The 24445-nt window shown below is 44.0% G+C and overlaps 1 protein-coding gene across 3 annotated transcripts in view; it reads left to right on the top strand.

Moving 5' to 3' along the window:
* The window catches only part of MYO18B (myosin XVIIIB), a 289444-nt gene that overhangs the window by 163846 nt on the left and 101153 nt on the right, over window positions 1-24445 (top strand). For all 3 annotated transcript variants that reach the window (XM_017853159.1, XM_017853151.1, XM_017853143.1), the window contains one exon: window positions 7882-8034. In XM_017853159.1, coding sequence (XP_017708648.1) covers window positions 7882-8034 — 153 coding nt within the window. The remainder of the gene's footprint in view (window positions 1-7881; window positions 8035-24445) is intronic.

The following is a 24445-nucleotide window of genomic DNA, read 5'->3' as shown; positions in this document are numbered from 1 at the left end:
GTGTCTTGGAGTTGCTCTTCTGGAGGAGTATCTTTGTGGCGTTCTCTGTATTTCCTGAATTTGAATGTTGGCCTGCCCTACTAGGTTGGGGAAGTTCTCCTGGATGATATCCTGAAGAGTGTTTTCCAACTTGGTTCCATTTTCCCCGTCACTTTCAGGCACACCAATCAGACGTAGATTTGGTCTTTTCACATAATCCCATATTTCTTGGAGGCTTTGTTCATTTCTTTTTACTCTTTTTTCTCTACACTTCTCTTCTCGCTTCATTTCATTCATTTGATCTTCAATCACTGATACTCCTTATTCCAGTTGATCGAGTCGGTTACTGAAGCTTGTGCATTTGTCACGTAGTTCTCGTGTTATGATTTTCATTTCTATCGGTTCTTTTAAGGTCTTCTCTGCATTGATTTTTCTGGTTATCCATTCATCCATTCTTTTTTCAAGGTTTTTAGTTGCTTTGCGCTGGTTCCATAGTTCCTCCTTTAGCTCTGAGAAGTTTGATCGACTGAAGCCTTCTTCTCTCAACTCGTCAAAGTCATTCTCTGTTCAGCTTTGATCCGTTGCTGGCGATGAGCTGCGTTCCTTTGGAGAGGGAGATGTGCTCTGATTTTTTGAATTTCCAGCTTTTCTGTTGTTGCTGTCTGATTCTTGCTCTGGAAGCTTCGTCTCAGGGGTGTACCCAGCAGTGTGAGGTGTGAGGTGTTGGTCTGCACCTCAGTTGAAAATGCAGAAATCACCCATCTTCTGTGTCACTCATGCTGTGAGCTGGAGACTGGAACTCTTCCTATTCGGCCATCTTCAAGATACTCTTCTTTAACTGAGTTCATAAAACTGTCATCATGTGTCTTAGAAGTTCTAAAGTATTGCTTTTGACTTTTTTTTTTTTTTAAGACGGAGTCTCGCTCTGTCACCCAGGCTGGGGTGCAGTGGCGCGATCTTAGCTCACTGCAAGCTCCGCCTCCTGGGTTCACACCATTCTCCTGCCTCAGCCTCCCGAGCAGCTGGGACTACAGGCACCCGCTGCCTGTAGTCCCATTGGGGCAATAAAGATCTCAACAAATTTTAAAAAAAGTTATACTTTCTATTTCTTGTTTCTTTTTCTTACCTTATTTCATTTGCTTGGGCCTCCAGTATAAGATTGAATGGTAGAGAAAGATGTTTGACATTCTTTTCTTGTTCCTGACCTTCATAGGAGTGCTTCTAAAGTTTTGTGATGTACATATTTGCAGTGTATTTGGTAATTACAGTGATGCATTGCTTAGTGACAGGGATACTTTCTGAGAGATGCATCATTAGACAATTTCATCATTGTGGGAACATCCTAGAGTGCATTCACACAAACCTAAATGGGATAGCCTTCTACACACCTAGGCTATCTGATATAGTCCATTGCTCCTGGGCTACAAACCTGTACAGCATGTTACTGTACTGAGTTTGGTAGGCAGTTGTGACACAGTGGTAAGTATTTGTGTACCTAAACATATATCAACACAGAAAAGGTACAGCAAAAGTATGGTATTATAAGTTTATGGGACCACCATGGTATATACAGTCCCTCACTGATGGAAATGTAATGTGGCACGTGACTGTAACTTTAATAAGGTTAAATCAGTCTTCTGTTTGTGATTTTCTAATATCTTAAAAAACGATGTTTTATTGTTGAATATTGTGTGCTTTTTCTGCAATTGTTGATAATCTAATACCTGTCTCAATCTATTAATGTAGTATATTTTAGATATTTAATGTATCCTGATGTATTTCCCAGATAAACCATTCTTAGTGTCATATGTTTTCAATACACGGCTCTTTTGGATTGTTACCAGTTCATTAAGGGTTTATTTAGGATTTTTGAAACCAGGCACATAAGTAAGATTGGTTTATAATTTTTTTTTCTTAGACTTTGCCAAATCTTATACTAATCTCATAAAATGAGTTCACAACTATTTCTGAGACATTTTTTTGTAAAATTTGGATCATGCAGTTCTTGCAGATTTGATACAATTTGCTTGTAACCCTATTTGATTACTGTGCCAAAATGCTATAATCATAACTGAACACAATTTCAGGTATTATTATTTTCCTTACTGAGTGAACTTTGGTAACTAAAATGTTTCTAGACATTTATTATTTCATCCAATTTTCAAATAGGTTGACATAAAAAATGTTCATGGTATTTTGTCGTGATTTTAAAATTCTACTGTATCAGATTATTTTCTTTTAATCCTAATAATGTTTACTTTTGAGTTTTTTGTGGTTAATGATGATTAGTCTTGTTAGAGTTTTTATCTGTCATCCCTTCAAATAACTTGCTTTTGTTTTATTGCTTCTTTTTTGTGTATTTGTTTCTTTTTCCTTCTTTTTTCCGTTGATTAGTTGTTTTTTTATTTTTATTTTTTGAGATGGAGTCTTACTCTGTCGCCCAGGCTGGAGTGCAGTGGCACGATCTCAGCTCACTACAAGCCCCTCTCCTGGGTTCATGCCATTCTCCTGCCTCAGCCTCCTGAGTAGCTGGGACTACAGGCTCCCACCACTACGCCCGGCTAATCTTTTGTATTTTTAGTAGAGACAGGCTCACCATGTTAGCCAGCATGGTCTCAATCTCCTGACCTCATGATCCACAAGCCTTGGCTCCCAAAGTGCTGGGATTACTGGCGTGAGCCACCGTGCCTGGCCCCATTGGTTTAGATTTTTATTCTTGGTATTCAGTTTTAGTATTAAAATGTTTGACTCACCTTCAATATTTTGTTTCCCACTTAAAATGTTTTCTTTAAAGTACATTTAAGATAATACATTTACCTGGAATTGCTGTTCTAGTGCCATCTACTAAGTGTTTTGTCGTATCTTTTGTTCTTTTTTCTTTTCTTTTCTTTTCTTTCTCTTTTTTTTTTTTTTTTTGAGATGGAGTCCTTGCTCTGTCGCCGCAGGCTGGAGTGCAGTGGCCGGGGATCCAGCTCACTGGGCAAGGCTCGCTCCAGGGTTCCGGCCATTGCTCTCTGCTCAGGCCTCCAGAGTAGCTGGGACCCTCAGGCGCCGCCACCCGGCCTCGCCCGGACCTACGTTTTTTTTTGTATTTTTTTAGTAGCAGATGGGGTTTCACTTCGCACCGTGTCACGCCCAGGATGGTCTGCGATCTCCTGACCTCGTGATCTCACGGTCGATCGGCTCCAAAGTGGCTGGGATTACAGGCTTGAGCCACCGCGCCCGGCCTCTTTTTTCTTTTAACCTGTAAGCTATCTAGAACTTGAGTTTCAAGTTTGTTAACATTTAGGATGATGATTTAGGATAGAATAACTTTCTATTGTTAATTTTTAATTTAAGGGCATTTTGGACAGATAACATGGTAGAATGCATAACATCTTTTCTTTGAAATTGTAGAGATCTCTTTGTTGCTCTAGTTATTGGTAGAGTTTAATAAACTATTGTGTGTGGCTGGGCACAGTGGCTCACGCCTGTAATCCCAGCACTTTGGGAGGCCAAGATGGGCAGATCATTTGAGATCAGGAGTTTGAGACCAGCCTGACCAACATGGTGAAACCCTGCCTCTACTGAAAATATAAAAATTGGCCAGGTGTTGTGGTGGGCACCTGTAGTCCCAGCTGCTCAGGAGGCTGAGGCATGAGAATCACTAGAACCCAGGAGGCAGAGGTTGTAGTGAGCCGAGATCACGCCACTGCCCTCCAGCCTGGGTGACAGAGTGAGACCTTGTCTCAAAAACAAAAATAAAACCAAAGAAACAAAAATGAACTATTGAGTGGAAAATAATGTGACTGTTTATGAGGCATAGGGTTCTATACATGGCAAATGAATCAAGCTTGTTAATTTTTTATTTCAACATTATATACAAATATAAAAGCATAAGCCATAAAGAAAAGTTTTTAAATACATGATTATGTATTTTTAAAAACTACCTCCTGCTAACTTTGGTTTTAAGTTCTTGATCAGTTTCTAAGAGAGACCTGTTATATCCTTACCACGAGAGTGGTTATTCCAAGTTTTGTTAACAATTCTGTCATAGTTTCTCTTTATGTATTTATGGTTATATATTTAGGTGCATCTAAGTTTTGTATTGCTTTATTTTCTTGAAGATCATTGCTTCCATTCTTACCTGGTGTCTTTCTTTCTCCATGAATATAAGTTTTGCCTTATTTTATTTTGCTTGATTTATTTTAGTCAGTTTACCTGCAAGACCTTTTTCTATTTCATTTTAAAGATTTGTAGGGGTGTGTGTGTGTGTGTGTGTGTGTGTGTGTGTGTGCATGTTCATGTGTTTTCTTTAAACAGCTGGATAATTTCAATGCAATATTTTAGTCTAGCTTTTCATATAAAAATTTAATTTATTTGCATATGTTATAATGACTGATATATTTGAAACTATTTTGTATTATCATATTTTGTGTTTTTTTAGTTTCTTGTTCCTTTACATTGCTCTCCCTCTATTCCTTTCCTACTTTTAGATAGATTGATGTTTTCTGTATTCTCTTTTGAACTATTGGTTCAGAAGCTACAAACTTTATTTCTGTTCTTTTGGTGGTTACTCATAAATTTCAAGATATATGCTTAATCATAACTTTTTACTAACATTAATTTTCACAGTAATGCTGTGGGATAGATATTATTATTTCTTTCATATAAATGAAAGAAGTAAGGCTCGGAAAAGTAAAGCAACTTGCCCAGGATTGCCTAGCAAGTTAGTACCCTGGGCGGATTCTAAATGAGGTCTATATTATTTGAATGTCTATCATTTTAAAAACCTATTATGATTCTGCTTAAAAGCAATAAGGTCCACTTAGCTAGAACCATATTTTTGTGGACCATCTTTTTTTCATAGTATTCTCAGGCAGCCAGTTCTGCCATTAATTTGTGAAACCCTTAGCAACATACATTCTCTCCAAGCCTCAATTTCCCCATCTGTAAAGTGGTTTGATTATCCCTAACAGCACGTCTAGATCATATTTTAATAGTGCTTGGAGATTCTTTTGACAATGGACATTTAACAAGTTCCCCAAACAATTTGCCTTTATGATAAATGGAGCACCAACTAAGACTGCAATATAGTTACTCATAACAACACTAAACATCATCTAGATTTATTAGTTAATTATTAACCACCTTTATCAAAGTTTGAATCTTTGTGCTACAAAATGGAAACTTGCAGAATGACATTTATTTCCCATTAACCTAATGAGTGGTATTTTTTGCCCTCCTCTCTCGTAGCAATTTATTATAAATGGGAGGATGACTAGTCTGAGATTTTCTTGTGAATTTTGTTTGCAGTGCTTCCTCTGAAAAGTGCCAGCATTTTTAGGGCCTTTCAGGCAGTGAAGATCGTAGAATCGGAGCCATCTCTACTGCATGGTCAGTGTCAACATCAGGGAATGTCCCTGATGCTAACTCGCCCCACAGGAGAATTAAAGGCACTTTAGGGTATGCGCAAAACAAAAACAGACACAAATATAAGAAATGTGCAAAGCCCACTGCCTAAGTGTAATCATGGTAAGAGTCTGGGTTCTAGAGTAAGTAAACCTGGGTTCATGAAGCAGCTCCACTAGGCACTGTGGTGCAATGGTTAGAGACTTACATCCTAATGTTGAGCTGCCTGGATTCAGATCTCTGCATAGCCACTTAGTAGCAGTATGGCGTTGGGCAGATCATTTGCTCTTTCATATCAGTTGTTCCTCCATGTAAGAGCCCTGGAAAACCTCTTTCACTTTGTAACCCGCCCCCCACCCACTCCAGGGTTTTATAATCTCATGGCAACCACCCAGAAATGCATAGCCCAGATTGTTTCTCGCCTCTCTGTCTCTGCTCATTAAGTGCCTTCTACCTAAAACATCCTGCCTCTACTTCCCCTCGCTAGGAGTAGCTACCTTCTACTTCCCAATTCCATCCCAGCCTGAGCTGGATAATGCTCTTCTGTGCTCCCATGATATATTTTTTTCAGAATTAAAGACTAAAACACACCTATCTAATGGTATATTTTACTAAAATTACCACTCTCCAGCCAGAAAAGACAAATTACTTCATCTTTGCAAACTTCAGTTTCATTATCTGTAAAATGGGAATCATAATACTATACATCTCATCGATTCATCGTGATGACTAAATGCATTAATAGCTATAAAGTGTTTAGAATAGTATATGACACTTAGAAAGTGTCTATAAATGTAAGCTATTACTACATTTGTAAAGACAATAGTAATAAGGTCTATTTAAGGAGATTGTCACAGGAGTGAAATGCAATAACACGTGACAAAGAGCCTGGCACAATGCCCAGCCCTCAACTCAGTTCAGCAGGTGAGACTGTGTGTGTGTGTGTGTGTGTGTGTGTATAATAGAACAGCATTTTGAACCTACCAAAACAATACATTTCAGATATAAAGACTATATTCTAAGAACCAACTCGTTTGTCAAAGAATTCAAAACCAGCAGTAGAGAAATAGAAATACAAAATTTGGAGGAACACATTCTAGGTCATCAGACAATACTCATAATCCTTTATATTTGCAAAGCACTCAACAGCATACAAAGTGCTTTGGAATCCATTATCACGTCTGATCCTTGTCTTATCTCAACACAAAGTACAGGGTGTTTTTTTAACCTCTCCTTTTGTGGATGAGAAAACTCAGGTTCAGAGATGTGGCATGACTCAGCCACTGTTCCATCATCAGCAAATGGTGAGCCAGGGTTTAAAGTCTAGATCTGCTCATTCTCAACCCCGTGTTTTTTCTAGAATATTCCAGGACATTCTGAGCATCCCAGGAAATGGTTAGCATTTGATGTGGAGACACAGATTTCCAGGTGTGTAAAAACCACATCCCAGTGTTGAGGCACCTGTACCCTGTTTTCCTTAAAGCTCCCCATCTGATGGACAGGCCCGTATTGTATCCTCTGGTCTCCTGAAGAGTCCAAGAAAGGAGTCGTTAGTTTCTTTCAGGGATGTTAACACGTTGTCTTTTAAGTCAGTGCTGTTTCTAGAGAGGTGACCGGCTGTTGAAATTTCATGAAGGGCCCTGATGTAATTCTGCACCTCTTCTGCTTTGGCTTAGCCTGTACTTTTTGGCCACTGAAAGCTGTCAAGGAGTCTAAGGTCACAGTCCTGGTGCCCAGTCCAGGATGTGGCTTCTTTGGGACTCCCTCAACAGCTGTCCCTGGCAAATTCAAGATTCTGGGGGAAGGAATGTACTCACCTCTGGGTAAGTTTCCTCTGCAGCAAATGATGCCATTTTCTTGTCCTTAAACTGGAAAACAGGACCAAAGGACAGAAAAGATTGACTTAGATCATCAAAAGGAGCACATTTACAATTTACTGAGGTGTAACACACATACAGAGGACTCCGTATCCCACGTGTGCAGCTCAATGAATTTTCATAAACTCATACAACACCACCCAGATCAATAACATTAATAACTCCCCAGAAGTCGAGAGGCTCTGTCCAGTCCCTGCCCACCCAGGACTGTCCTAACTTCTGTCAGCAGAACCTGGCCAACAGCAGAGGGATTCACCTGGCACTTGAGGCTCTTACAAGATGAGGTGAGGTCATACTGATGACTTGTGTGCAAAAAGTGGGATGACAGAGTGACTTTGGATCCATACGAGCTATGATAGCAGCAATGATAGCAACTCATATTTCTTGTACATTTATTCTGTGTCAAGCATTAGGCTAGGCAGGTATTTAATTTTCACAGCAGCCCAATGTGGTTGGTTCCAATCCCATTTCTCAGTTGAGGAAACTGAGGCTCGGGGAGGCGAATGGTCTTGTCCAAGGTCAGACAGTGTGAGTGGCAAAGGCAGGATTTAAACCAGGGAGCCTGGTTCTGGAAAACTTAGACCGTGGCCACTGCTTTGCCACCTAAGCTCATGGGTCTTCTTTTGGCTTTCAGATTGGCCATCGGGACTTTGACGTGGAGAAGCGACTTCGGAGAGACCTCAGGAGGACACATGCACTGTTGTCAGACGTGCAGCTCCTTCTCGGCACCATGGAGGATGGCAAGACATCAGTCAGCAAGGAGGAGCTGGAGAAAGTGCACAGCCAGGTGGGTGTCATGGGATCCCCTTGAGAATCAGGGTGGGGAGGATGCTACGAACTGCAGAGAATGGCTCTCCCTCCCAGGTATGAGCGGAACCGTGGTGCCGACCTCCAACTTTCACAGACCTGCAGGGAGATGGGGGGCATTTCGGGGCTGCAAGGGTCACATGGAGTGTCAGTGAGGAGGAGGGGTCTAAGAAGGAGTCCTGTTGCCTTCTTCAGAGATGATGTCTGGAGGACTTGGGCAAATCAACACTAGCCAGAATGGCTGAGTGCAGTGTGCCTGGTGTGTATGTGTGTGTGTGTGTGGTGTGTATATGAGCCAAATAGCAATAGTGCCAGTCATGCAAAACCAATGCTTAACAACTGCAGCAGTTAAACAAACGTTGGCAGTTTGACTGCCTATTAGTATGCTAATGATATTGATCAAGACATGATGTTGACCACTGGCTACTACCAGCTGGAGCCCTCACTAGGTACTGGGTCCTCTGTATCTCCGTACATGGTGCTGCATGGTGTTCTCAGGATTGCTGAGTGAGGTGAGGATCATCAACTTCATTTCACAAGTTCAGGTGATTGGGTGGCAGAAAGGCGTGATGACCCACCCAAAGTCACGCAGCTTGAAAGCAGGAGAATCGGGATTTGAACCCAGATCTTCAGGCTCTACCATCCCTGGCTGCTTCAAAGGAGGACAGGAGGAGTGGCACGGCTGAGGATGGTAGGGAGGTGAGGCCAGAGCAGAGCCCGGGGATCTGAGGAGATGTCATGAGTGTGGGCTGTTCCGGCGGCAGACAGTGTGGCCCAGGGCAGCCAGTGTTGAGAAATGTGAATGGATCCCACAGGGTGGTGCAAGCCTTGGGGAGAGAGGTCCCAAAGCTGAATGATGTAGCAGGAACTCAGGATGTGCTACCAGTCCCCATGGGTAGCTGAAGATACCTGGGGAGGCTTAGAGCTCTGCTGGGAGTGTTGTGTCCTTGTAATTGATGTTACCTTTCCTTGGATAAGTCATTCTTGCTAAGCCCAGATGCCTTCTCCACCTTCCTTCCTGGAGGATTACCATCCCTTCCTCCAGTCAGAGGCTGAGCCAAGCCTGGAACCCGTGTTTCCCAACTCCAAACCCAGTGCTGTTCTCTCTTCCTTCTGGAGACACAGCCCATGATGACCAGCAAGTCTCCAGGAAGGCAGCAAAAGGCAGCAGACTATAGTGCCAGTGGTTGGAAACAGAGATCCCAGAGCTTCTGCTGCTTCTGGTCTCTGGTGTCAGTTTCTATCTGTAAAACAAAACATTTCAGTTAGAGCTTATTCGCTTGGCTAGAAGACCTCAACCAAAACAAAACCAAACGAAGACCTGAATTCAGACTTGATTTGGAGTTCACCAGTCTCTCCGTTAATGCCCATTTCCTCTTCCAGGATCCAACCCGGGACCGCATGCTGCATTTTATTGTCATGCCTGCCCAGTCCCCTCTGGTCTGGGACAGTTTCTCAGGCTGACCTTGCTTTTCAGGGCCCTGACAGTCTTGAGGAGCACTGGACAGGTATCCCATGGGATGTTCTCTAATCTGGGTTTGATGGTTTTCTCATGAATAGACCAAGTTTATGCTATTGGAAAGAATATGGCAGAAATAAACTTGTTAAATCAGAAGACACTGGGAGGACCCTTCCATCTTGAAAATTCTATGACTCTTAGCCATCTCCTTTATCAGATCATTCTCTTCTATGGTGATCCACCCTCCTGACTTGTCTGAGACTGTCTTAGTTTTAGCGCTACCAGTTCTGGGTCCTGGGCAAGCCAGGATGGCTGGTCATTCTATCCTCTTCATGGCCATGTCAGGAAGCCAGTATCACCTGTGCTTGACCGCATCACCCTGCTTAATCCTCATGATGCTCCTAGGGGAGGGGAGGTGGCATTGTGTCCATTTTACAGATGAGGAAATGTTGTCTAGAGGTGGCAAGTGGTGTGCCCAAAGTAACACACTAGGTAAGTGGCAGAGTCGGGGTTTTGAATACAAAGCTTGTGATTCTAAGTGCAGAATTGGGAGATGCTTTTGACTCATATTGCATCTTCCTGTCTGTTTGGCTGACCAGGTGGGTAGGGAACCTTGAGCCACCTGGCTTGCCTCCAGGGAGGCAGAGTTGCTATGTGATGGCTCAGCCAGGGGCCAGGCATTTTGAGTTGAAGAACTCCCTTGGCAGAAGGCCACATGCCTGCCCATCTTCCATCAAAATGTCCCCAGTGCCACAACACCCAAGCTTCCCCTCCCCCAACAGGTGGATGTTCTTGAAAAGAAACCACAGAGATTTTGTTACTTTTTCTTTTTTTGTTTTATTAAGTATTCATGAGAATTCGCCCTCTGCAGGGTTAAAATGCATGTTCTTGGGAAAAAGTGGTATTTAATGAAGGCGCTTTGAGCTGAATCAAAGAGCCTCATTCTTCTGAAAGTCCTTCTTCCCGGTCTCTGCATCCGGCTCCTATCAAAGGAAATCCACAGCCTTGGCTTTTCGTTGCTGTTGTCATGGAAATCGTTATAAGGATGGGATCGCGTGGACCAGAGGTCAGGATACAGTTGCTTTGGCTCCCAGCGCACGTGTCCCGGATGCCAGAGTCAGAGCTAATCAAATAAAGCAGTGATGACATTGGGCATTGCTGCATCTCCTCTCCAATATACAGTATTTGTCCTTTGCCTGAAGGCTCCAGGGACATAGGTAGGGAAAGCAGACAGGAGGAGGAAGGAAGAGGGAGCTAACTTTGCTGCTGGCTGCTAATGAAGTGCGGAGCATGATGCTGAACAATTTCATTCATTCAATATTTATGCAGCACCTACTGTGTGTCAGGCAGTGTGCTAAATATAAGCACCATGGATAGTGAGACAGCAGCGGTACCCACCATCACAGAAGTTACATCTGATGGAAAAGAAGACAAACAATGATACGAATAAATAGAATCATCCCACACCTTAATTTGAATGAGAAAGGAAATAAATAGGGTGCTGAGATAGAGAACTGCAGGGGCGTCCTGCTTAGCTTGGGTGGTCAGCTAAAATACCCTGGGAGAAGGAGAAACAGACAGGGACCAGAACATACGGGGCCTGGAAGGTTTGGATTTTATCCCAGGGGTGGTGAGAAGCCATTGGGAGGTTGTGAGTGAAGCGTGACAGAATCGGATTCATGTTTTAGAGGATTGTTCTTCTGCATGGAGATTGGATTATGGAAGATATGAGGGGATATCCTTAGAAGGCTAACGCACCCTTCTAGGCCAGAGGAAATGGTCACCTGGGTTGGGGGAGTATTGATAGAGATGGCAAGAGGGGACAAACGTGGGGCTGATTGGGAATCGATGGGATGTGCAGATGAGGTTTTGTTAGCAACATTTAAGTGTGTTATTTCAGAAAATCCTTGCCATAACCCTAGGAGGTGGCTATTCCTATTTTCAACCCATTTTACTAATGAAGAGGCAGCCTCTGAGAGGTTGAGTAATTTACCTAAGGGCCCACAGCAATACATGTCCTATACCCTTACAACTTGGTTTGCCTAATATGGGTCCTATTAACTTTTATTGTCAGGCACTTACTATGTACCGGACTTTTCCTTAGTGTTTTGGAGGTTTCTCAAATTTGACTGCACATCAGAGAAGTTAAACACCATTTTAAAATCACAGACTTCTGGATTCTGCCCCTCCCCATCCCCGCATTTAAAATAAATCAAGTTTTGGTTGGAATTCAAGATCTGCATTTTAAACAACCACACTGGGGATTCTGGGGAACCGTAGGCTTTATTTATCCCTCAGAACACCCTTTTGAGTTCAGTGGTAGTATGTCTATTTTGCAGATGAGAAAACTGCCACTGAGGTTATATTAGTGTGACAGATCTTATTTTCACCTATTTTAAAATTAGGTAATTTTTGAGTAGAGAAAACTGGATCCAGCACTTGCTAATTCATGACCTTTGACAAGTGTCCTGACCTCTCTGAGCCCTTTTTCTAAAGCGAAGCATCATCATCCGATGACGGCCTGGGGGCTGAGGAGGGACTGCCAATGAAGGCTTCAGAAACTTGAACAGGTGGCCGGGCACAGTGGCTCACTCCTGTAATCCCAGCACTTTGGGAGGCTGAGGCGGGGGGATCACCTGAGGTCAGGAGTTCGAGACCAGCCTGGTTAACATGGTGAAACCCTGTCTCTACTAAAAATACAAAAATTAGCCGGGTATGGTGGTGCATGACTGTAATTCCAGCTACTCGGGAGGCTGAGGCAGGAGAATCACTTGAACCCGGGAGGCAGAGGTTGCGGTGAACTGAGATCACACCACTGCACTCCAGCCTGGGCAACAGGCTGGGGGCAACAGAGCGAGACCCTGTCTCAAAAAAAAAAAAAAAAAAGAAAAGAGAAACTTGAACATGTTCTGCGACCTTTACACTCACTGTGATGATGGAAAACCTAGAGAAAGGTTTTTTTTTTTCCTTTTTTTGAGACAGTCTTGCTCTGTCACCCAGGCTGGAGTGCAGTGGCCCCATCTCTGGCTCACTGCAAACTCTGCCTCCCAGGGTCAAGCAATTCTCCTGTCTCGGCCTCTGGAGTAGCTGGAATTACAGACATCTGCTACCACGCCCTGCTAATTTTTGTATTTTTAGTAGAGATGGGGTTTCACCATGTTGGCCAGGTTTCACTGAGTTGGTCTCTAACTCCTGGCCTCAAGTGATCCGCCCACCTCAACCTCCCGAAGTGCTGGGATTATAGGCATGAGTCACTGCACCCAGTCAAAAGGTTTGTTGTATAAAGGACATGTAGGAGGGAATGTGTTCGAATGCACCTGTCAGAGGGAACTGTATTCACTCTGCAAATATAGATACGATCTCCACTCTGGGATGAATTTGGGGCCAAGCTACAGGGATAAAGAGGAAACGTCAAGGTCTCTGCCCTTAAGGGGCTCCTAGTCCTAGAAGCAGGCTATAACCAGCAGAGTGATAAACTCTTTATTGGAGGAATATTTGGGTTAGCTAAAGAGGAGGCCCTTAATTTTGCTTTGAGAGAGGAGCTGGTAGCTTTGGCTGTGTCTTTAAAGATGGAAATGGATTTCTGGTTAGAGAAGGTACATGTATGTAGACATTGTAGGAGGAAACACTGGTGCGTAAAAGGGCAGAGGCGCACAGAGACAGAAAGCGTATTCAATTTGACGTGGTATTGCTGGAATGTAAGGTATCCAGGGGTAAAAAGGGCAGAGAGGATAGTGCCGGTAATGGAGGCTGGAGCCCGTTCATGAATGGTTTAGTGAGCTTGGCTGAGGAGCTTCCGTTTTATCCCAAAGCCATAGGGAGCCATAGAAAGCTATTGAGCAGAGGAAGGTGTGACCAGAATGGCTTGTAAAAATTGGCAAGATTTCAGGTGCAATGGTTCACACCTATAATCCTAGCACTTTGGGAGACAGAGGGAGGTCTTTTTCTCTGAGCCCAGGAGTTTGAGACCAGCCTGGGCAACATAGTAAGACCCAGTCTCCAAAAAAAGAAAAGGCAAGTCCCCAGCTAAATCACAGGAGCCCTGATGTGCAGAATATCAGGCTCTACCAGCAGCAACGGAGTTTCCCTTAGCTACAGCATCTTCTCTCCAGATGGGCAGGCACCACCTCTGTCCATTGCCCCCGCATCTAGAACCCTAAGATAATCATTTGGTTCTTTTCTCCCAGTTTCCCTCCATTGGGAGCTTTGGATACATCTCAGTGAACACCTGAGACTTAAAACCCTCCTGATACAGCGCAGAAGACTCCTGAAAGTCATGTATAGGATTCAAATCCTGCCAGTGCCACTTACCTTGCTGCAGATCTTGGGCAAGTCACCTGCCTTGCATAGAGTCTTTCTTGCCTAATAAGGGGGTATGATAATCCCAGCTGATTGGGCTGGTAGAAAGAACACTGGACCATGGATTTGAAAGGAGTCATTAAATTGAAAACTCCAAGACAGTGATCTCCTGGCCAGGCGTGGTGGCTTCATGCCTGTAATCCCAGCACTTTGGGAGGCCCAGGCGGGCAGGTAACCCGAGGTCAGGAATTCAAGACCAGCCTGACCAAAATGGAGAAACCTCATCTCTACTAAAAATATAAAAATTAGCCGGGCATGGTGGCACATGCCTGTAATCCCAGCTACTTGGGAGGCTGGGGCAGGAGAATCGCTTGAACCTGGGTGGTGGAGGTTGCTGTGAGCCGAGATCATGCCATTGTACTCCAGCCTGGGCAACAAGAGTGAAACTGTCTCAAAAAAAAACAAACAAAACAAAACAATGATCTCAAGATATAACATAACATCCCCATTGGCTCTCTCCTTTCATTCACCGGTGTCAGCTATTGGAAAATTTTAGTTTCTGAGCACGTGATTTTATACGACCTCGTGGAACAGGGAGGCAGACAAGGTGTGGGGTTGATCTAAAGACACCTGTTTTTTTTCCAGAGTCAATTTCTAATTAATTCCCATGGAATGTTTCCACTGGAAACAAACTAATCTGGAGACAGAAGCAATTCCAACAACCAAGATATATAATTGAGATAATCGCTGTGCACAAATGACATCTGTGAACAGCAGATGCTAACACCTGGCTCCAAGGAGAAAGTGGGAGATGGCGTCTGTTCCAGGGCAGCGGTTGCTTTTTCTCTCCTCCTATTTGATTCATGCTTATGACCTTTGTCTCTTCCACAGAGGAAATACGTTATTTGCTTTCTGTTAAATAGAGAAGGATTTGCACTGAACTCTAGTCCTTGACTTAATTCATGCCGGGGGCTGTATTCACCTCTTCCTGCTGAGAGCAAAGCTGCCGCCAAGTCATCGTACCCTCTAAATAGCTCTGAAATGCATCCCCCCATCTCTCTCTGCTTGTATTGCAGTCCACCTGAATATCTTGTACTTGGATTTCTCTCAAGTTGGCTGGCCTCCGGTCTTGTCTGAGCGATCTTTGTACCGTCTGATCTTTGGAGAGAGAATTTTAAAATTTAAATGCAAAGTTGGTTCTTTGTATGTTCAAGATCCATGGGTAGTTTCCCATTGTCTTCAGCCTAAAGTCCAGGTTTCTTTTTTTTTTTTTTTTTTTTGTGAGACGGAGTCTTGCTCTGCCGCCCAGGCTGCAGTGCAGTGGCCGGATCTCAGCTCACTGCAAGCTCCGCCTCCCGGGTTTACGCCATTCTCCTGCCTCAGCCTCCCGAGTAGCTGGGACTACAGGCGCCCGCTACCTCACCCAGCTAGAAGTCCAGGTTTCTTACCTTGACCTACAGGGATGCGTATTTTGGCACCTACTCTCCTTTCACCCCTCACCCAAAGCTTAGAATGACTTTGTGTCCTCTGCACCTGCCCTCACCCCTTCACCTTTGCCCAAGCAGTGCCCTTGACTGGGTTCTTGCTTCTTCCCCTGACCCCTGTTTGCCTGATATAAGCATGTACGCATTCTGTGAAGCTGACTTCGGGTGTCCTCTCTTGGAGCCCTCTCGGACCTCCATGGGCTGGGTGAGGGTGCCGCCTCTTTTTCCTCACAATCTGCCCCTAAGTTAGTACTTGTCACTCCCTGCAATTATCCCTTTGTTTCCATCATTTTCTTTCCAACCCTTTAAAGGCAGGGACTGGAATGAGTAAACATAGTAAGAGACTTAGCCAAAGTCACAAAGGATTAATAAAAATCCTAGCCGGGTTTGAACTGAGGGAATCCAACTCAAGCACCTGGGAATTTAACCGCTCCCCCAACACCACTGATGCCTCCTGTTGGTCTTCTGCTGTCTTGGGGCTATTATATCCTTTTAATTTTTTTTTTTTTTTTTTTTTTGAGGCAAGGTCTTGCTCTGTTACCCAGGCTGGAGTGCAGTGGTGCAATCGCAGTTTATTACAGCATCAACCTCAAGCGGAATACAGGCGTGCACCACCACACCTGGCTAATTGTTCTGTATTTTTGCTAGAGACAAAGTTTCTCTATGTTGCCCAGGCTGGTCTCGAACTCCTGGGCTCAAGTGATCCACCTGCCTCGGCCTCCCAAAATGCGGGGACTACAGGCCACATCTTCCCTGGACACCCTGAGTGCTCCTGTAGGTCCTTCCACTTGGGAATTCTGGCTCAGCTCCGGTGTTTACTCAGATGGGGCCACACAGCCTTGTGCGAGTCATATACTGTGAGCTGCCAGCGGTGGTTTGTTAATAGCCTGAGGCTCTCTATTAGTGCCCAGAAGACTAATAACCCTGGATTCATGCTCAGTGCCCTTAATTGGGACATTTGTCACTGTGTGTCATGCATGCTTCCATGAGACACTGGAAATAATTAATAAGCACTGGGAAGATGACCCTGATGGGAGTCTTTTGTGTGTGGGCACCTGGGGAACATTTTTCCCCAGCCAGGAACTATGGAACAGGTGGCTTCCTGTGATGTTTTATTTGAAGAGCCTTTTTTTAAAAGATTATGTTGGAGTGAATTGATTCAATATTAACATAACCTCCTGTTGGAGAAGATAAAGACAGAATTGTAATTGGTTGAAAACATGGTTATCACGGGCCTATTCACCCCACAAATATTGACACATTCAATGCTATGATGAATGAAGTGGGAAGAGACCAGTTTCATTACAGGCAGGAAGGCGGGGATATCTCCCCAAAAGGACCTGTTACCATTTAGTCATGGAGGGCCTGTCAAGGTCATGATAACTATTCTACAACAATGGTATTGATGGGGAACATTGATTCTTTACACTCTGCTAGTCATGGTGCCAAATACATCAGCGTCATGACCTGATTGTATCCCCCAAACCCACTTGAGTGCAGTGAAATGAATTCTGCAAGAGCAGGAGACTTTTCTGTTCTGAACCAGTGTGTGGGAGTGTGACTATATACCACAAGTGCTCAGTCAATGAGTGGGGAGAGACCGGACAGGTGTTGGCTAGACTCCAGAGGAGACAACTAGTATTGTGCCCATTATGCCATTTCTTTTCTTTTCTTTTTTCTGTTTTTTTGAGTCAAGGTTTTGCTCTGTCACCAAGGCTAGAGTGGAGTGGCTCAATCATGGCTCACTGCAGCCTCGACCTTCCAGGCTCAGGCAATCCTCCCGCCTCAGCCTCCCAAGTAGCTGGCACTAGAGGCATGTGCCACCATGCCCAGCTAAGTTTTTTTTTTTTTTGGAGAAATGAGGTTTCACCGTCATGCCCAGCTAATTTTTGTTTGTTTTTGTAGAAATGAGGTTTCACCACGTTGCCCAGGCTGGTCTGAAACTCCTGGGATCAAGTGATCCTCCAGCCTTAACCTCCCAACGTGCTGGGATTTCAGGCTTGATCCAACACGCCCAGTCTATGCCCATTTTATATAGGAGGAGGCTCTGCATAGAGGAAAATCGGTCAAAGTCACAGAGATGGGTGGAACTGAGATTTAAAAAAATATATTTTGAAAGAATTTAAAACTTACAGAGAAGTTGCAAGAATAGTTCAAAGGGTTCATTTAAGTTTTTCACCCAGATTCACCAACTTTTAATATTTTTCCACATTTGCGATCTGGTTCTCTCTATAAATTATATTTTCTGAATTATCTGAAAGCAAGTTAAAGACATGGTGCCCCTGTTTCCTAATCAAAATCACAAAATTTGCTATTGATAAAAATTCTTTCTTCCTTCCTTCTTTTCTTTTCTTTTTTTTAGACAGAGTTTCACTCTCATTGCCCAGGCTGGAGTGCAATGACGCCATCTCGGCTCACTGCAACCTCTGCCTCCTGGGTTCAAGCGATTCCCCTGCCTCAGCCTCCCGAGTAGCTGGGATTACAGGCATGTGCCACCACGCCCAGCTATTTTTTGTGTGTGTGTTTTTAATAGAGATAGGGTTTCTCCTTGTTGGTCGGACTGGTCCCAAACTCCCGACCTCAGGTGATCTGCCCACCTCAGCCTCCCAAAGTGCTGGGATTACAGGTGTGAGCCACCTGCCCAGCCTAAAAATATTTTCTAATCCAGGAGTTGGCAAATTAAGACCCAAAAACCAAGTCCAGCCAACTGCATATTTCTTTGTGGTTTTGTTTTTGCGTTTATTTTATTATAGCTAGTGAGCAAAGAATTTTTTTTGTTTTTAAATGGTTACATTTAAGGTGGTTCTATAAATGCCCACATATATACTTGATTTTACCTCTTGACCTGCCAAGCCTAAAATAATTATTATCTGGCCCCTGATTTTGTCTGCTGCCTATTTAAATTTTGCCAGTTAACCCCAATGTCCTTTTTAGCAATTTATCTCCCAATTTAGGATCCCACTTGGAATGTAAAACTCCTTCCATTATTTTCATGGTGTCATAGTTCCTCAGTCTGTCTTTTTTTATGATACTAACATTTTTGGAGAGCTCAGGCCAGTTGCATTGTAGAATGTTCCTCAATTTTGGGTGAACTGGAATTTAAACCCCTATTTTTTCCAATTTCAGAGTGATTTTTATTTATGCAGGTCTGAGATTTTTATTTATGCAGATCTGAGATTCCCAGGACACAGGACTTCCCATTTTAAAACCAGTAAGTCCCAGACCAAAAGGGATGAACTTGTCATTCTAGCACCAGTGTCTCAAGCACTGAGTAATCCTGTGGAAGATAAAATCTCCTTACCTTGGCCACCCTCCATCTGGCCTTGCAGCAAGGCCAGTTCTCAAAAGGTGCCTGGTGGATTTAGCAGAAAGGGTAATGAACCAAATGCCAGTGTGAGAACCTGTCCCCTTCCAAACAGGCCTTTTGTCTTCTGTCTTCCCATGTTTCTCGTTAGAGAAATTCTCACCATTCACATGTGCTGGCCTTGTATCTTGCCTTTTTTCCCTCTGTTTATGCATGTGAGCTGTATTGATATTATTGCGTGTATTTTAGGCAATTAAAGTAATGGCAAAAAGTAACGGCATTAAATTAATGGCAAAAACCGCAGTTACTTTTGCACCAACCTAATAACTGGTTTATTGTTTTTGCTGTTGTATGCAACTACCACAATTTATCTTATTCATGTTGCTGTTTATGGGTGTGTGGGTTTTGTTATGAATAGAGCCACTGTGAACTTTTTTTGGTGCATTATTTTATGAGAGGGGAGCAAATGTATGCATTTCTGTAGGGTGCATAACTAGAAGTGTTGTATCTCTGGGTCATAGTACACATGGTTTTTGGCTTTAGCAGATACTACAAAATAAATTTCCAAGGTACCTGTAGACATTTATACTCCCATCAGCAGAATATGAAAGCCCTACTGGCTTCCTGTTATGGCCTGCACTTGGTATTACTATCAGTTGTTGGCGTTTTAGCCATTCTGAGGGAAGGGGAACATTTTTTATTTTATTTTGCACTTTTCTGATGTTCACCTTTTCAAAGCATATCATCCATTTAGATATTTATTTTTACCTGTCCAAGGTGTATGCTTGTTTTTCTGTTGGTTTGTATTTTTCTTAGTGATTTGTAGGATACTTTGGTAGAAGCTCTTTGCTACATATGTCTACTGCCATTATTTTCTCGCGCTTTAGGGTTGACCATTACATTTTCTCGGTGGTGTCTTTTTATGAAGAGAAATTCTTGATTTTGGTGTAATCTAATGGGTCAATCTTAAATATCTTAGAATCCAAATTTTAAATCAGTTGGTCAGGCAGAGGGTGTTCTGGTTGGCTGGATATTCTGGTGAGGTGGGAGTGGTGCAGGGTGATGGAAAGTCTACCTCCATGGCCAAGACTCTGCGAAACTCCCAAATTTGAGACAGGTCTCAGTTAATTTAGAAAGTTTATTTTGCCAAGGTTGAAGATGCGGGCCTGTGACATAGCCTCAGGGAGTCCTGACGAAGTGCCCGAGGTGGTCAGGGCACAGCTTGGTTTTACACATTTTAGGGAGACTTGAGACGTCAATCAATATGTATAAGAAGTACAATGGTTTCGTCCAGAAAGGCGGGGACAACTCGAAGCAGGGAGGGGGTTTCCAGGTCACAGGTAGGTAAGAGACAAATGGTTGCATTCTTTTGAGTTTCTGATAAGCCTTTCCAAAGGAGGCAGTCAGAATACGTATCTATCTCAGTGAGCCGAGGGAGGACTTTGAATAGAATGAGGGCAGATTTGCCCTGAGCAGTTCCCACCTTGAATTTTCCCTTTAGCTTAGTGACTGGGGGTCTCAAGATATTCTCCTGTCCCTACTCATGGTTCTGTCCCTCAGTGCCCTATCAGTTTCTGCTAGGATTTGAATTACACTGATGGTTTCCAAGCTCGTGTGGGTGTGTGCACACACACACTGTGTGTGTTTTCTTTTTAGCAAAATAATCCACTTATTAAAGAGAAATCTCATTAAAATGCCCTCTGCCCTGACCATTAATAGTGTAACTGAAAATTGGGTTCATTGCTGGCCGCCTCATGTAGAGTCCAGTTAACAAGGACCAGGCCTGGTACAAGAAAAGTGAGTTTATTTTTGAAGCTAGCTTGGGAGAAGGGCACAAAACATTCTACTTTAAATGTGCTTCTTTACCTTTGGAGCAAAAAGCAGACACTTCCATAAGGTAACAGGGAGAGTGAGCAAGGGTAAGGGAGTCTCCCTGCTACCAGGTAGTTACTTGGTGGGCAGTTGAGATGGCACTTTTCTGGGCAAGAGTAAGCTGTAAAAGTGGCCGAGTGGTCATGCCTTGGGCATACCCTCCTGAAGCAACCCCCTGGAGCGGGGTCTTTCCTGGGGACATGCTTCGATCTGCAAGTCAACTGTCTGCTCTGGAGGAGAAATTCATCTCAGAGCACACAGAGGAACTTGCTCTATAGGGAATGCTGGGTGAGGGGGAGGTGAGAGGTTATTTTGCATTTCAAAAAGGGCTAAGTAGGAGGTAGAGGGAAAGGGGAAAGGAGAAAAGAGAACAACCCAGTGTCTTAGAAAAATGGGGGTACTTGGTTGTAATTGGACTTCCCTTGTTTCTCCCAGAGTACCCTCCTTATGGCTTTGAAGAAAGGGACCAGCTCGGGTATGTGGGGTCTGGTGAATAAGGCTGCGGTCACCCTCCCTGTCCAGCTCATTTCCTTCTACAGGGGGGATCCTGCCCACATGTCCCACCCCTTGTCCTTCCTGTGGACACTGTGGGTATCTGGGTTAGAGACCTATGCACGGAGGATGGGGGAGCACTCCTGGTGGTGGGCTTCTTCCCGGGGGTGCATGCCGTGCCAGGCTACAGAGTCAGGCAGCCCTGGCTCACCCTGCAGGTTCACTGATGCCACTGAGCTCACGTGTCTGCCTCAGTCTCTCAGTACACCATGTGGGTCGAGTTCATACTATGTCAGGACCCAGAGTTGAACAAGAGCCAAGTGGCCCTCCAGGAGCCTAGTGTCCAGTGGGGAGACAGACGTGGAGGCACAAGACGTGGTGCTGTTTAGGGGAGCAAAGGGGTGCTGGAATGTAATAAAAGAGGGATGTGAATGAGACAGGGGTCAGGGAGGGGCTTTTTTGGATGTTTTATCCTGCTCTTCTATTTTTCTTTCTCTCTTTGGAGCATCAGTGTGATCCAGATTCATCATCACCAGAGAGGAAGTCAGGATAGAAGCTTTTGAAGTCTGTTCAGTGGTGGAGGATTCAAGTAGTCTTTAGATCCTAAAATACAAAAAAATTAGGAGGACTCTTGAACCCTCAAAGAAATAGACTTAAGACAAGTGAAAAGAGGCCTGCTTTGCTCCGCAGGTGGTGAGCATATTCCACAGGGCTTACAGGAAAAAGCTGTGGACTTAAAAGAGACCTCAGTTCAGATTCTGCCTCCTTCGCTATTAGCTGTGTGACATTGACGAGTTAACTAACCTGTCTGTGCCTCAGTTTCCTCATCTGAAACTGAAAACAGCTACTTCCTAGAAATGTTACTTGTTATAAATCAACACGTCTTAATCAGCTCAGGCTGCCATAACAAACTACCATAAACTAGGTAGCTTCAGCAACAGACATTTATTTCTTACAGTTCTGGAGGCTGGAAGTCTGAGATCAGGTACCAGCATGCCTAGGTTCTATTGTGGGCTCTGTTCCTGGCCTAGGCTGGAAGTCTGAGATCAGGGTACCAGCATGCCTGGGTTCTGTTGTGGGCTCTGTTCCTGGCCTATAGACAGACAAATGCCTTCTCTCTGTGTCCTCACATGGTGGAGAGAGTGGAAGGAACTTTCTGGTGTTTCTTCTTCTAAGGGCACGAATCTTATCATGGGGGCCCCACCCTCATGACCGAATCTAAACCTTATTACCTCCTCAAAGCCTCATCTCCTAATACCATCACATTAAGGGGTGATTTCAACATATACATTTTTAGGGGATGGGATTCTGTCTCAGGCAACATGGTAAATGTCATGTGCGTCCGTGTGAAGAGACCACCAAACAGGCTTTGTGTGAGCAACATGACTGTTTATTTTACCTGGGTACAGGTGGGCTGAGTCAGCGAAGGGAGATAAGGGTGGGGCCATTTTACAGGATTTGGGTAGGTAAAGGAAAATTACAGTCAAAGGGGGGCTGTTCTCTGGCGGGCAGGAGTGGGGGTTACAAGGTACTCAGTGGGGAGCTTTTTGAGCCAGGATGAGTCAGGAAAAGGAACTTCACAAGATAATATCATGGCTTAAGGCAAGGACCAACCATTTTTACTTCCTTTGTGGTGGAATGTCATCAGTTAAGGCGAGGCAGGGCATTTGCACTTCTTTTGTGATTCTTCAGTTACTTCAGGCCATCTGGGCGTATATGTGCCAGTCACAGGGGGTGTGATGGCTTGGCTTGGGCTCAGAGGCCTGACACTGACCTCAGGTGATCCGCCTGCCTCGGCCTTCCAAAGTGCTGGGATTATATGCGTGAGCTACTGCGCATGGCTGACATTCTTAATATGTTTGCATTTGACAATTTTGTTTGATGTGAGGACTGTCTCTAGTTTGAGCTGTGGGTGATTCCCTTCAGGGAAAGCCTTAATGTTGAAGGTTGGTTCTTCCAAGTACCCTGACAGGATGTCAAGGCCTGGGGTGTGTTGAGATTAGCCTTCCAAAGACACCATTTCTTAACCAGAATGCTTTCCCTGTGATGTTTGTGATGCAGTATTTTAAAATCCCTTCAGTTGTTCAACTAGACCCAGAAATCTAGGTTCTAACTACTCTGCCCAAAGACTGGAATTTTTCCTCTCCACACCTCATTCCCTATGTCTAGTCAACTCATCTAATAGCTTAACAAATCCTAGCAATACATTTTACCTAGGTATTTAAAGCAGGCAGATGGCTTCACATAGAGAAGTAATGCTATTCATCAGTTTGTAGTTGATGTATATGTGATAGGAATCTCAATTGGCCTCACACTGAATGAAACAGAGATGGGTAAGGGGAGAGAATGCCTAGATTTAGCTCAGGAACAGAGACTTGTGTGTAGAGGGGTCTTTGGGGTGGCCCAGGAAGGGCATGGGTTTGGAGTCTCAACCACTAGCACACAAGTCTGACCTTGGGCAAATCACTTTTCCCTGGGCTGCAGTTTTCTCATTTGTGAAATGATGAGGGCTGACTGCTTCCTTACAGGGCTGTTGTGGGCTATAGTGATAATGAATTATCAAGCGGCCACGCAGTGCCTAATGTAGTGAGTGTTGAAGAAATCTCCTTCCTTTCTTTCCCCATCATTGAGTAATTGGGAAAGAAAAATATTGAGCCCACTATGGGTGAGGATCCATACACAGAGCAGGTAAACAGTAAATAATTGTTACTCTATCACAGGGTTTTGGATGGAATCACTTTGATCTAACTTTTTTGGTAGATTAGCATCAATTAACACTATGGTAGTGTTTGGGTTTGCTTTTTTAAGAGATGGGGTTGCCCGAGCTGGAGTGCAGTGGTGTGAGCATAGCTCACTGCAGCCTTGCACTCCTAGGTTCAAGGAATCTTCTTGTCTCACCCTCCTGGGTAGCTGGGACTACAAGTGCTCCACCATGCCCAGCTAATTTTTTTACTCTTTATAGAGATGAGGTCTAGCTATGGTGTCTAGGCTGGTCTGAAACTCCTGGCCTCAAGTAATACTCCCACCTCGGCCTCCCAGTGTGCTAGGATTACAGGCATAAGCCACCATGCCTGATAGATAGCAATGTTTTTTGAGTATTTACTCTGTGGCCAACATCATGTATGCATTACCTCCTTTAACTCACTCACTCATTCGTATCTGGGTTTTAGGTGGTAACCCAGTTCAAATTGGCTTGCACAGAAAAAGGGAAGTTATTGGCCGAAGTATCTGAAAAGTTCTGAGGCTAGGACTGCCTTCAGGTTTGGCTAGATCTAGGTACCCCAATCATGTCATCAAGATTATGTGTCTTGCCACCCATTTCACCTCAACATCAGCTTATATCTTATGCGTGTTCTATCTTGTATTCTTAGGCAGACTCTTCCATCTTGCCCAGACTTTCTAACCTTTTATCCTGCTTCAGAAAGAGTGAACAGAAAGAGTGAACTTCAGAAAGAGTGAACTTTATCCTGCTTCAGAAAGA

The sequence above is a fragment of the Rhinopithecus bieti genome, unplaced genomic scaffold (assembly GCF_001698545.2).
Source record: "Rhinopithecus bieti isolate Rb0 unplaced genomic scaffold, ASM169854v2 scaffold_2314, whole genome shotgun sequence".
Taxonomy (NCBI): domain Eukaryota; kingdom Metazoa; phylum Chordata; class Mammalia; order Primates; family Cercopithecidae; genus Rhinopithecus; species Rhinopithecus bieti.
This window is presented reverse-complemented; position numbering and strand designations above follow the sequence as displayed.